This window comes from Astatotilapia calliptera, chromosome 8 (genome assembly GCF_964374335.1).
Source record: "Astatotilapia calliptera chromosome 8, fAstCal68.1, whole genome shotgun sequence".
NCBI classification, from domain to species: Eukaryota; Metazoa; Chordata; class Actinopteri; order Cichliformes; family Cichlidae; genus Astatotilapia; species Astatotilapia calliptera.
The window spans coordinates 4,263,593-4,275,519 of record NC_137429.1 but is presented as its reverse complement, the minus strand read 5'-3'; the positions used below and the strand labels follow the sequence as shown (position 1 = coordinate 4,275,519).

The following is an 11,927-nucleotide window of genomic DNA, read 5'->3' as shown; positions in this document are numbered from 1 at the left end:
ACCAGTCAGTTAGTTTGACTGAGACATTTTAAAACCTTCAAATTCCTTTTAAAATGTCCTTATTTGTGTGTGTAGATAGCTGTCTATATAACTGTGCAGGGCTGTTTCTGCATAAACAGAAGAACTGAGAGCAAAACATCCGTCTTTGCACCTCTTTGTTTACACCCTAGATGAACGCAAATGGGCTGGAGGCTGCTGCGCGCAGACAGGTTGCATTTCATGACATGCAGTCATCGCCGCTCCACAGCGCCCCGCTCCGGCCTGCGCCTGCACTGCGACGAGAAGCCGTGCGCGCCCGGTGAGCGACTGCCGCTGAAGAGACGAGACCGCTGTCTGCACTCAGGTAAGAAAACCCAGACATATTTGTTTTATTTAACCGATCCGGTGTGGCTGCAATCACACCGAAACATCAGGAGAGCGGGCGACGTGCGGCTCAAACCCCGCGTCGTAATTCTGCGTCGGCATTCGGCCTGTCACTTGATATTTTATTTGCATGAGGTGGGAGAGGTTGGGCCTGTGCGCGTTTTACGTATAGAAATTTCGTGCACTTGAACACGAGGCGTATTTTTTTCTCTTATATCTCATGACAGCACAGATTCTCCTGCAGCAGCTTCATTTTGCGTGTTTTCGGGGCTCACGCTTTTCATTGTGCGCGATCTGCTCCTCCATCGACCTACAATAAACAGAGAAACGTGTTTTTGTTGCAGCCATCATCGCACCAGCCCTGGAGGTGCAGTCACCTCCCTACAAACACGATACATTCAGCGTTTTTCTTCCTCCTCAAGAGGAAAAAAAATGTCTCCATCATCCTCCGGAGCAGGTCCTGTTTTCGTTACTGCCACTCTGCTGCTGGCGCGCAGTAACGAGACTAATCCTCCAGAGTATTTATAATCTCATTAATAAAGAATCCCATGGGGGCAACAAAGCGGTGTTATTTCTCTAAGATTTACTGTAATTTAATAACACTTGTGTTCTTTGTGTCGTCGGCTTTGAGTGTGAATTTATGGCTGTATGCACCCCCCTCCCCTCCCGTTATTCTGGATCTTTCGCTTCTTTCTTGCATCTGAGGCCTAAATGCTTTCCAGACCAGCTGCCTCACAAACCAGCTCCTTTGATTTTAATATGTGAGATTCTGACATGTAAATAGACGCAAAAACGAGAAGCCCCTGGTGTATTTAATTGATTTCCCTGCGTCTCTGTATTGTTTCGAGAGCGGATAGTGTTGGAAATCGGGATGAAGCAGTGCTTGTGCGCAAATGCCAAGCCCATTTTTTTTCGCCTTTTTTTCATATTATAAACAGAGGAGAGCGCCCATGTCTCCGTGTGCTGTCACACGGCCAGTGCAGTGAACCAGGCTGCTTATCTGACACATATGGGCTCTTGGGTAATCCTCCCAGGGTCAGCGGACGCGATCTGACCCACAGTAGGTGCATGAAAGCCTTTTAACGCGAACCCTTTATGCCCGCCACATGAACAATATGTCATTTTTTCCTCTTTGGTTTGGTGGAGGGATGTTGGAGTGAGAATCTCTCGTCTCATTCCACGGACACACCTCTCTCCCACCCTCACTGGTTCTCACTCATTGCATCGATTTCTGTAACAATTACAGTGAAGAGGAGCGGGCATGTTGTAGTCAGTAACCGCAGCTGGGAGCCATTCCAACTGATGCGCAGAAAGCAGTGAAACACATCTCAGTGCCATCTTTTTGTTTTTTTGATAAACTCAGACATCCTTCTGCAAGTTTCTGCAGCACTTGGGCACGACTGGAGAGACACGCTGGTATGTGCACAGGGAGGTCTGAGAGGGGCTCCTCCCCCCAAAAAACACTGCTGGACATGTTCAGATCAGCCTTGAGGCATCTATCCTCTAAAACCTTTAGACTGTAGCTGATTCTCTGCTTTCGATTTGGGCATCCAAACCTGTCTAGTTGGATTAGCAGCACAACAAAGCTGGCAACTGAGTGCACACATCTCCAGCCAGGGGTCCCAGGTCCACTTCTTACTGTATGCATAATTAATTGAATGCTGGCAATATGAAGCACAATTTCAACTGCAGACAAGCCAGACGACGGTGCAGAGTTGTTGAAAACTGTCAATAAAAATAGGAAAGTTTCATATTTCCATTATAGCAGAACTTAAAAGACATTGTCAGTGTGTTGTTATATTTGAAAAATCACTGTGCAGCATATTTGGTACGATTGCTTTTATGCATGTAGATGAAATAATGTTTGATATCAGTTAAGTTGCCACCTGGTTTGTCAGGGACCAGAAATATGTTGGGTCCAGATTTTAGCTTTGAGATATGTGATTATAAGCTTGATAATTCTACATGATATATTTTTGGGAAGGTTATTTTTACATACTGACGCATGTACACTGGCTGTATTTTGGGTTTCTGGAGCACAGCACACAAAGTTTGTGAGCATCAAAATCAACATAGAAGAAGTCGAGACATCCCTACTTTTAGTCGCTTAACATGTCAAGCTTTTTACTCTGGAACATGTATTACTCTGACATTTTTCCACAAAAAAGACCAGCTTGCCCAGCCTGTGTCTCACCATAGTTGTGGTTTCTTGTTTTCACCAAAGAGACATTTCTGCTCCAGACCACTCAGATGTTTTCATTTAAGTAGCTGTTTGAGGAACAAAGAAGTAAAATCATCCGAGGCTTCGTAAGACAGGGAACTATATGCAGATTTGTTCAGAAGCACTCACTCATCAATCATCCGACCACCCCTGAGACTTATTCTGTGATCCTTTACATTCTGATTTTGACTGTATTTTTACCTGTTATGATGTATTTTTACATTGCTCTATTAGCAGTTTATAAGTGAAAAAAGGTGTGGTTAAAAAGCCAAAGGTCTCAAACTGACCCAACCTCCTTTTTGGGAATCATCAGCGGCGATGAGACCAAACAGCGTCTAAGCCTGAAAGCGATGCATCAGGTCAGGAGTGTAGCTAGGAGCAGTCCTATCATTTAACAAAGAATGAGGTCATACAGGATTATTACAGTCCCAAGCATTAGACACGTCATCACTTGGCTAGAAAACATCAAGCCTGAACTGTCAAGTCAGAATTGGATGTCCACCTAAAACAGTAGCAGCAGTGCATAAGGAGAAGATCCCGAAGGGGAGATTGGCTAAATGCGGTTTGAGTCCAGAACTTTATGATGGCACTTTTACTTTTAAAGCCTTTTCCTTCTACACACGACACTTGTTCTGGTATGCGGGTGTGTATGCTGTACAAACGGAGCAAATCCAAAAGAACTGGCGACGAAGCTGAAAGAAAACCTAAAGAACTGAAAACGCAGACGTGTGTAATGTAGTTAAAGATGCAGGCTGATGTGAGCAGTGCAGCTCTTTTGAAATAAATCAATCACTCTCCTTAATGTGACTGCTGACTCCATCATGGCCTCAAGCGTCGGGCATTATGAAATGAGTCCGCACTGAAGTGCTCCATTTAGCAAAGACTGACAGCCTGTTGGCCCCTGTCGGCTCGAGTCCAAAGGCGACCGCATCCAGCCGGCCGGCTTCAGTTTGGACGGACCCGCCTGCAGAGCTTAGGCTGGCAGAATAAACAGCACCACAGCAATTAAGTCTCCAGAGTGGAGCTTTTCTAAAAGTTACTCAGATTTATTTGGCTTCAGAGCTCAAACAGGCAGCTGAGCTACTGATTTAAGGAAATATTCTTTTAAGTTACTTTATTATTTTTAAAAAGGCTCAAACTCCTCAAAAATGTCCGTGTGCTGCTCTTTCCCTGTTTTAAATTATTTGAACATTGCAAGAAGTTTGAGCATGTCATCAAGAGAGTTTGAAAGTTGTAACCCACATTTATATACCACTCTTGATTTAAAAGATATCTTTTTGATATCACTTTATGCATTGATTCTAGTTTACTGAACACATAAAGGACAAGATAAACCTCACAGTTTCACAAAACAATCCTTTTTCTGGATGCGTTGCCTCATTAAATAGAAGAAGAAATGCCACAGCGGGATTTCAGCTGCATTCTTGTACACACTTAATTGGCACCATGCTGACTGAGGACTGGCTCATTGCATTGGGAAACCTGTGTGTGTGTGTTCATTGTGAACATACAGCAGCAGCTGGAGTCCCTGATTATTTAACAGTCTGCGCCGTGCAAACATGAGAAGAATTCCTCATATCTTGAATTCCATAATGCAACATTGTGGCCTCAGAAATGTCGCGGTTTGTCTTTTACTTCTTTGGAACCTAGAAGTACAAGTCTGGCATTGATTATGTGCCAGTTATTTGAATGTGAACTGAAAGGAGGATGCGTGTGAAGATAGCAGAGCAGGGCGTGGCTGAAATCCTGAAGGTGAAATATTGCAAACATTAGCTGCTTGTAGATGCGGGACGTCGGGGTGGTGCCGTGTGCAGACCGGCCCTGCAAGATGTTTCCCCTCCAGCGCTTAGATGGAGGGGAAAATGGAAACGGGCTCCACCTTCAGCTTCTCCGCTGCAGGGCCGGGCCCACATTAGGAAGGTAGAGTCAGAGTGTGCTGGCTGCCGGAGGCTGGGCCAGAGCACAGAGAGAGGGAGAGAGCGAGTGGTGAGCAAAGTAGGTCAGAGATACAGAGGCAATCAAGCATGAGAGCAGCATCCTCGTCTCTCAGCTGAGCTACACGCAGGGCTGGTGAGGCGGCAGGCCCGTACACGGCATCAGACGAATGCCTTTGTTTCTCAGTGTGAGCCATTTTACCTCTAAAACTGTCACACACTCAATGAATTGGTCAATAACATTAGATTGGTTGAGAGTTGTTGGGATTTGTCGAGTATAAATGCTAAATATAATCTGGTTTCAGCTTCTCAGATGTGAAGTTGCTGCTTGTTTTTACTTTTATGTCAGTGTAAATGAAATATCTTTGTTTTTGCACACTAAAAACAGAAAATCTGCCCAGGTTTCTTCTGTAATACATAGCAGCTGAGACCATGACTCGATCAATCCGTAGATAAAACTTAATTAATCTGTAAAAATGCTAAGGACTGAACTGGATTTGTCTTATTATGGTTTCAAAATAAGCCTTAGACTGTATATAAAAGATGGACATAGCCTGGTTTGTGAAGTTCTGTTATGAAGACCATATTTGGACAAGAAGATGGAGTGCTAATATAAAAGCTAACGCTGGCAAACGCTGCTCAAAAGCTGTATCTGTGCATCATACTGAAAGAGATAGTGTTAATTAGTGCAAAGTAACATACAAAAAGAGAAGAAAGTCATTAAAACTGGAGCAAAGACTTCTGATAAGTCCACTAAAACAGTGGTCCCCAACCCCCGGGCCTCGGACCGGTCCCGGTCCGTGAGTCGTTTGGTACCGGGCCGCGAGAGTTGAGGCTCAGGTGTGAAATGTATGGATTTCAGGGTTTTTATCGGTTTTCAGCGTTATTTTGTCATCGTTTTTATCGTTTACTCGGTTTTCCTGGGTCTTTTCACGTGTGTTATGAATAAATCTTCTTTTTTTCGGTACCGGTACTAGTTTTATTTTGTTGTATTTATCCGCGACACCTTAAAGGCCGGTCTGTGAAAATATTGTCGGGCATAAACCGGTCCGTGGCGCAAAAAAGGTTGGAGACCGCTGCACTAAAATGCTCCAGAAAGCACAAACACAGTTAAGAGGCACAGCTCAGTTACTCAAATTAGCAGAGATGATCCGTAACGGGCAGCTAAGGACCCGTGCTGGCACTCATCCACTTATACAGACAGTAACCCTCATTATTATTTGTCAATAAAGGATAATTAGCAACTAAAACCTTTTATATTTTTTTGTTTTTTGGGCCGGCTTTAAGAATAATGCAATTTCATAATTTTCATTATTCAAGTGTCCCCAGATTGCTGCATATTTGTAATTCTACATGTTCAGATTATAAAGGAAGCTGCACAAACTGTTTGTAAAGTCAAATCTGAGTCCACTTAACTCTGGATCATTATGACTTGCAGGTTTGGAGTTCTTCTAGTAGCCAACTTTATATCAGAAATAAACATTTGCAGCCTGTTACAGATATAACAGCTGACAGGGTAACCTTTTTATAACTCGTCTCTCTGGATTCTGCAGTTATGGGCGTGGTTTCTTTGATTGGCAGGTGTCCTCACCACTCGATTGTGTTTAAGCTGTTGGTGCTGCTAAAGTGTTTAATGGGAAATAATACATGGCACAGCACATCTAAGTAGTTTGTGTTTCACTTTTGATTAATGAAATTCTTCAGTTTTACTGTTTGGTTAGTTGGAAGCACTTAACAGATACCTGTGTCTACTGCTAGCTGCTGACTTAGCAACCCATTAACATTTAAATATGGTCCCTTCTTGGCCCTAAAAGCCAACATGACAGTGGCCAAAGTGCGGCTGCAGCTTTATATACAATTTATGGTTAATCTTTATGAGCAACATATCAGGAATTCTGCAGGGATTCAAACTTATCTTAATTGTCGCACTAGGGGAAACAGCAGAAACACAGGAAATAAAGTGCATCTTGCTCTAAATTTGAGCTAAATGCACACACACACACACACACACACACACACACACACACACACACACACACACACACACACACACACACACCTAATTTCAGACTGCTTGTCTCACTGAGTGCTCAGAGCTCTTGGAGCTGTGTCAACATCCCTGTTGACCGAGCTCCTTGCAGAGGCACGGTCTGTGCCAAGATCACATTTTCACACGCCCCTGAGAGGAACAAGCTGCATCAGCAGCCCTCTGAGGCTTTTCCCCCTCATGAAGCTGCGACAAAGACTGCTGTCACGTTCCCTTTCTGCAGCAGGTGAAATGTGTGTGTGTGTTTTTGTCCCAGTTCAAATCATTAAGGAGGTGCTGGTCCCGTCTAAAGTGTTTCTGTTGTAAAGTTTGCAGAGGACCGAAATTAGTGAAATGCTCTTGGGAAGGAGAGTTTACAGGACTGCTTCCGCCCGAGCATTTCTGATAACGGGTTTAAGATCGCCTCTATTTTTAAAATTAGATGTGGTGAATCTGTTATGTATTTGAGCTATAGATTCTTTATTTTGGCCTTACTGTCTCAGGCAGAGGATATGATTCACACTAACGTACAGTGCTCGTGTACACATGATTATCTGAAGGATCTGCTCCTTATCAGACTCGAGTTTGTTTGCTCTCCAACCGTCTGAGTTCCCGGATGCAGAGTGAACGACCTCTCGGAGGGATTGTCTTTGCTGGCACGAGTGCTGCCTTCTCCTTGTTGTTTGGATTCTGTCATGTGTAACGCTACAATGAAGGGTTTTGTTGGGGAACTGTGTGTGAGGACCGGGAGAGTGCACTATTCATTAGAGCTCCTATGGGATACACACTTATATAATGTATTAGGACCTCCTCCTATGTTAATGAGTTTTTTTGTCAGAATAAAACTGCTTTTAATCCATGTAGTTGTTGTTTAATCCATGTAGTTGTTGTTATCATTAAAGTACAAATAAACAGGCTGGCGCTTTTCTATTCAATTTGACTACTCAAAGTAGCTGTAGCTGAGAAACCAGCTTATCCACTGTACAGCTGAGTGAAATGGCAACAACTTGGCTAATGTTGACATGAAAAATTAAGGTGTGCTTCTCCAGACAGTGTGCGAGTCTGTGTTTAATGCTGAGACAGGTGGAGTCCTGTGATTGGCCCATTAGAGTTTGCCCTCTTTGGATTGGGCCTTTGGATGGCTCCAGCTGACATCCACCTTTTCTCGCTCCTGGCAGTGAGCTACAACAGTTTAAGTAGCCCTTCACTGTTAAACTGTAAACACCAAGCATACTGTGTGTACATCACACACATTAGTGACTCTTTTTGTTGAACCATCTCTCCTGTTTTTGTCCTATAACAAGGTTTATCCTAGTCATTCGGTAATGAACATAACAGCTACGTCGTGGGTGTATAAATGACTTATCTGGGTATCTCAGCTCCACATGGCCGAGTTTTTAATAACTTAAAGAAAGCCCAAGCTTCTTCAGTTCTAAGAGCAAATGTGGAGAGTCCCAGATTTTAAGCCCTATGGGAGTGTCCCCAAGAGGGTCATGGACCCCGTATTGATCCTCTGTCTAATCACATGAGCCAAGGAGTGAAAACTGGTGTGGGTGAACCTGTGTGAAACCTAGCCCCACTCTATCATGTGATTTACTAAGGTCAAATGGCCCAGGATTGACCTCAGTAAATTGTGACCCGTGCCTGTTTTTACACCTTGGGCTTAAAATTGGGGACTCTTAGAATTGAAGAAGCTTCCCGGTTGAGAGGTGAAACGTCTACAAGAAACTTAAAGAAGTTCAGATGCTTTTCTTTCCAAGCTCCTTAGACCTGATAGATCTTATTCCTCTATAGAAGTGAGTGCCACACTTTATTTTGCCTCACTTCTTCTGCTGGAAATACTCACTATTCACAAGTAACTACGATGACCTGGATGACTGAGAACCTTTACAGACAATATCTATCAGGCTTTGACGAACTCACAGCAGGTGATTGGATGAATTCTCTGTGTAATTGAACTATGAGGAGAATCGAGCTTCTTTGTGAAAACGAGGCTCTCTGTGGTGCTTAAGCCTGATCTTGTTTCCACCTTGTCCCTTTTCTGTCATCTGTGCTGAATGTGGAGCGCTGTTTAAACACCCAAGGTCAGGAGACATGAAGGTACACAGAGGGAAGGTCGCATAGCTGGGCTGAGCGTGCCTTTAGGGTGGGTTTTATAGGGTGGGTAACTATAGCAACAGTTCAGGCGCTGCTGCTCTTAAGACGACGTTTGCATCAGGTGGCGTCACAGGAATTCGTGAGATTTGTTTTCAGTAAAAGCAGAGAGTTCAGGTGTTTCCGTATGCGGCTGGCATGCTCCTGAACAACTCTTGGGTGATGTGTTTAGATGAGGAGGAGGCCCAGCAGCAGATCCAGGACATAGAGACACTCTGTCTCTCAGCTAACTTACATCTGTGGGCAGAACCTCCCAGAAAGAAGTGGGGGAGGTGGTTAGTGTGAGCGAGGTCTGGACATTTCGGTAGCATCGAGCTAAAGTAAGGGCAGCAGAAGATGGAGCAGGTTTTTCTTTTTTAATAAGCGTTCATGAGGTTATTACGATTTTATAAGCTGCTCATAGTATTTTCATGTATAAATCTTAATCTGTAAAGTAACGAGTAACTGTATCGGCTGAATAAATGCAGTAACAGAGAAAAGCCCAGAAGGATAAAGCATTAAATGGGCCAAACTTTCACTTTCATTCTTGAGGAAATCCACTTTCCCTCGCTGAGTTAGAAGCAGCAGTTTTTGCACTTGCTGTTTTATTTCCGTGACTACTTTGACAATTTTATGTGCTACTATAATAGCCGCTTTAAGCTGTATTGTACATCTCAGAGATTAAAGTGTCATGTTTATGTGCCAAAGTAGACATGAGGGCGAAACCGAAGGCCAGAAGCTGCCAAATCTGCATCACCAAACAAACTCGGGGCATGCAGTTTGGATGCACAGACTGATTACGGCATAAGCTGTCCACACTGTCCGCGTGTGTGTGTTTGTGTCAGAGGAGAGGGAAAAAATATGATTCAAGCTGAAAAGCGCTGATGTAACCAGAGGCTCGGGTTTAATCTGACATGTAATCCTCTTTTTATGAGATTGGACGCAATTCACATCTCGGCGGTTGAAGGAGCGTCAGTGTTGTGTTGTACAGTGGGGAGCGTTTGCATCCTGATGACCTGCCTGCCACGGCTGAGACGTGGCTGCACTTGTTGTTGCAGTTAGTCAGTGGGTGTTTAGGAAGTGCAGCCCTGTCACAGCGAGGACAGCGTGCACATGGGCAGAGGGCACTATTTTTGTCTGTGAGGCTGTAACCTGAAGCGCTGACCCCACGTCAGGATGTATAAATAACAAGGTTTTCACAGGCACAGTGTCTGTTTACATTCTGTGGTGACGGGCTTGTTCTGCAGGCCGGAAGACAAAGTGTCTGTTAAGTGCGCCATCATTACAGCCATTTTCTTGCTTGTCAGCTACTTTCAGCTGACATGTGTAACGTGACACACCCTGGACCTTCAGTACTTCATTAATTTGCTTTTTTCTTCCTGCAGCCCGACCCGCGACTGGCAATGGAGTACGTGAACAACGCGAACAGCTACAGTTCTGGAGACACCATGAGCAGCTCCTTAGCCAACATGACCATCAAGGATCAGCACCACCAGGAGAACGGAGTCAAAATGAAAGGTCAGACATTAGAAATACAGTCTGGAAGCAAAATAGGACCCAACACACAAATGCAAACTCACTAAAAATGACAAGAAAGTGTCTTTAATGAGATCTTTTTCCAGCTTCAGCTCAACTTGTGAATCCTCTGAGCTCCACTGGTGGGTCTGAAATCAGTCTGATGACAGAGAGCTGTGAGATGTTGCTGCACTTTGGTTGGCAGATGATTTGGATTAAACAATGAGCAGCTTTCTTTTCTTCTGTCTGCAAACCATTATTTCTCACAGCACGAGTAGAGATGATGCTATTTTTGTGCTGTTAGACCTACGCATGTTCAGTTTCCAAGGATACAAAAGATTATCTGATGGTGCACGTCCAAAGAATCTGTCAATTCCACGCTTCTCATTGATCGTAGCTAGCCGCCCCTCTAGTAGAGGGAAGACAGGAAATTACATGACCCCACTCTTCATCAGTATAAAAGCATAGAGCGGGTTTATGCAATCAGGGGGATCCAACGTGATACAACACCTCTGGAAACTCTTGGAAAAGTATTATTTTTAAGGAAAAAATTGAGACAACGGCAACTTTTTTGTATAAATGTGGTTTTTGTAGTATGAGGAAAAACTGTGCAAGTGAGCCATCGCGTTGGTTTTGGTTTAATATCCGGGATCAGCTCGTGTGAGGGCTTTATATGTTCAGCTCAGACTGTAGGAACAGGAGAGGCCTATCGATGATCTATCACCTCCTTTTTATCACTTACTTTTATTACCACAAATAATTAACTGTAAAAACTTAGCTAAGTTGAACTTTAAGTAAAAATCAGTGTAATATGAATCATTTTAATATCATTCCATATTTTCCCTCCGTTGTCCACCTACACTGAGGCTCACAGTCGAGTGTCCAGTGCTGGTGTGTACCACACGTTCTCTGACAGCCCGTTCTCACTCCCGAGGCGTAACATGCCGACGTTTTGTCACGACGTTTTGACCTTCGGCGTTCTTATGGTACGCGGCAGGTTATGGCCGAAATCCAGTGCAATGACGCTCCCACAGTAATAGACGTTCCAGCCCTGTATTCCAGCCCTAAACCTAACCTTTTTCCTGACCTTAACCAGAACTTTAATGATGTTAAATAGCGTGTTTCTAAGCGATTTGAAGAAAAAGAGCGAACATGTGTAGATTGAGTCCATACGGTTCTCATATTTAGGAACGTGGTGGGTAGCCGAAAACGTAATATGTTGACGATTTGTCACCTAGCGTAAAATGTTACGCTTTTGGAGTGAGAACGTGTTGTCTCTGAATATACCCGAAGACTTATATATTATTAGTCTGATGAAAACTGACCTACAGAAGTACAAACTCATTTTGTACACCAGCAACAAAAATCCGTCTGATTATGAAATGTGAAAAATGCTAAATTCGTACTTGTTGTCAACCGCTCTTCATCTGCAGTTAAGCTCTAAAGGTTTGTGAGGTGCCCACAACAATAAAACCTCTGAGGTATTATCTTCCTTGTGTTAATAACAGCTTCCTGAAAAGGGATCAACGATGGACGTAGCCACCATGATCCCACCCGGTAATAAAACTGACTGATTGATCACTGCGTCACTGCTAACACTGAGGCTAAATGTTACATGTGGATAAATAGGAGGAGAGCCGTTAGCAGGCTGTAATCAAACTCTATGATCACATCACATAGACTGAGCTAGCTGCTAATTATAGCGAACTGTAAAAATGTCTCTGAAATTACAGCA

General features: G+C 43.7%; 1 protein-coding gene across 37 annotated transcripts in view; it reads left to right on the top strand.

Moving 5' to 3' along the window:
* The first annotated feature begins 206 nt into the window (after positions 1-206).
* The window catches only part of LOC113028029 (microtubule-associated protein tau-like), a 34,276-nt gene continuing 22,555 nt past the window's right edge, over positions 207-11,927 (top strand). For 34 of the 37 annotated variants that reach the window (XM_080305325.1, XM_080305336.1, XM_080305324.1 and 31 more), the window contains exons 1-2: positions 207-343; positions 10,063-10,195. In XM_080305325.1, the coding sequence (XP_080161451.1) occupies positions 10,081-10,195 (115 nt within the window). In that variant the 5' untranslated portion in view covers positions 207-343; positions 10,063-10,080. Of the gene's footprint in view, positions 344-9,833; positions 9,949-10,062; positions 10,196-11,927 lie in introns of those variants that run through there. The other 3 variants (XM_080305299.1, XM_080305303.1, XM_080305312.1) reach the window with 3 other exon arrangements.